The 1,984-nt window shown below is 48.5% G+C and overlaps 1 protein-coding gene across 1 annotated transcript in view; it reads right to left on the reverse strand.

The window, feature by feature from the left end:
• Positions 1-287: 287 nt before the first annotated feature.
• Positions 288-1,984, reverse strand: part of LOC102254116 (mannose-binding protein A-like) — a 5,506-nt gene continuing 3,809 nt past the window's right edge. Inside the window, 3 exon segments of the mRNA XM_014544209.1 lie at positions 288-574; positions 577-858; positions 1,502-1,576. Of these exon segments, the coding sequence (XP_014399695.1) occupies positions 486-574; positions 577-858; positions 1,502-1,576 (446 nt within the window). The 3' untranslated portion in view covers positions 288-485.

A 1,984-nucleotide genomic window follows, 5' to 3' on the forward strand; every position in this document is an offset into this window, starting at 1 on the left:
TTTCTGGTGCAGCACATGAGCTACTAAAGACATATCCATGTCACAGATAGGACTGGGCTAGCCATGGGGAGAGATCAAGTGTTTCAAGTGGTGGCAGCACTTCAACAAAAGGAATTAGATCTCTTGGAGGCTGAGATCTGCTGCTGACTGACACAGATGTGGCCCTCCATGGGTCCCTGTGGAGGGCCGCAGTGTCCTCGCTGAGAAAGGACAGGGCTAGACTGGGCCCTTTCCATGGTTTGACCGTGACCCAGTTCTATGCTCTTAGGCAAGACAGAGGGTGTCTTCTGCCAAGAACTGGAACAGAAACCCTCATGTCAGCCTCTTTTTACTCCCTAATCCCATAATCAAATCCATCCCTTCATTTTCCTTCCACCCCCACCAAAGAATGAGTCAACACTGGGCATGATTAAAACATCACTGAATTTTCTTTTAGGGCAGCAGAGAGCTCAGCAGAGCCAAGGAGGGGCTGAGGAACTGCCTCTTCAGGCTGGGAATTCATAGACGGCCACAAAGGAGGAAGAGCAGGGGATGTCATTCCAGAGCCCATCCTCCTGAAGGCACACACATTCCCCCCTGAGCCAAAGTCATTAGGCTCATCCTTCTTCCAGTTGCTATAGGTCAGCCTCCCTCCTGTCACATACACAAACTGGCCTTCGGTCGCTTCATCTGTGATGCCCAGGAAGGCATGGTCATTGGCCAAGTCCATGATGGCTTTGTTCTCCTCGGCGTTCTTGGGGGTGGCCACGGTGGCCTGGAGCTCAGCACACAGAGCCTTCACTTTGGAAAAAGGCATCTTTTCACCGTTGGTCACATGGAGCTTCTTTCCAGATCTCTTGCCCAAGGAGAAGGTTTGCACTGAAATCACAAAGGATGGGTGGGATTGACTCGGCCTGGAGCCCAGGCCAGTAGGTGACCACGCCCTTGTTGGGGAGGCAGGACTCTGAAAAGGAGCCCATGTGCAAGCCCCTCAGGTCAGGTCCTAGTGAGGGGGAGCTCCTCAGGGTAGGGAAGGCCCTGGCAGAGCCCCGCCTCTCTAGGGGGAGCCTGTCCTGGAGACAGTCCACCGGCACAAACTGCCCCAGTGCAGGTGGACAGGGAGACAGGTGTGGGCACTGCTGCCAGGCTTGGACCCCAGGATAGAAAGGGGCAGGGACAGCCATCTGAGAACAGTGGGTGCTGAGGAAGGAGAAAGGATTTGAAGGCAGCAGACCTCCATGCAAGCTTTTCTTTGCTGCTTCCCACCTGGGTGGTGCTGAATGAATTAACTGTAAATCCTGGACCTATTTCGTTTAACTTGTAAGTTAAATAAGCATATTGCTCACAAACAGCAGCATTGAGAGGACAGAATGAAACCATATTATGAGAAAATGCCAACCTAGCACAGACCCTGGTATATAATCCGTGTTCACAACTGTTAGTTCTATTCCACCTCCTGAAAACCCAGAGCGCTCAAGGACAAGGAGAGAGCGGGAACCCAGTGGGGCAGGAAGAGGCTTACATTTTTTGATGCGGTCCAGTACTGCCTCCAGGCTCCTCAGCTCTCTCTCTAAGTTAGTCAGCTTAGTCTCCGTAACTGCAAAGTAACGGGAGAAGGGCACATATTGAGAAAGAGACCCTAAATTCAAGAATAGAGTGTATTTTTTAGGGGAAAAAAGTATGCTTTTTCTAGAAAAATAAGAAAACAAAAGGAAGAGAGAAAACAAAACATAACTGTATTCCTTCTCAGACATAATTTGTAACTTTTATAAACTGTAACTCTGAAACTAGTAATAACACTTGCAATAACGGTAACTTTCATCCTTTTCTTCACATACTGTTTAAATACTGTAATATTACACTCATTTATAAGAAAAGAGCAAACTCACTCTCTTTTTTGAGAAAAAATTTTTTTATTAAATCTTTATTGTTCAGATTATTACAGTTGTTCCTCTTTTTCCCCCCCATAGCTCCCCTCCACCCGGTTCCCACCCCACCCTCTGCT

Source organism: Myotis brandtii, unplaced genomic scaffold (genome assembly GCF_000412655.1).
Source record: "Myotis brandtii unplaced genomic scaffold, ASM41265v1 scaffold356, whole genome shotgun sequence".
Taxonomy (NCBI): domain Eukaryota; kingdom Metazoa; phylum Chordata; class Mammalia; order Chiroptera; family Vespertilionidae; genus Myotis; species Myotis brandtii.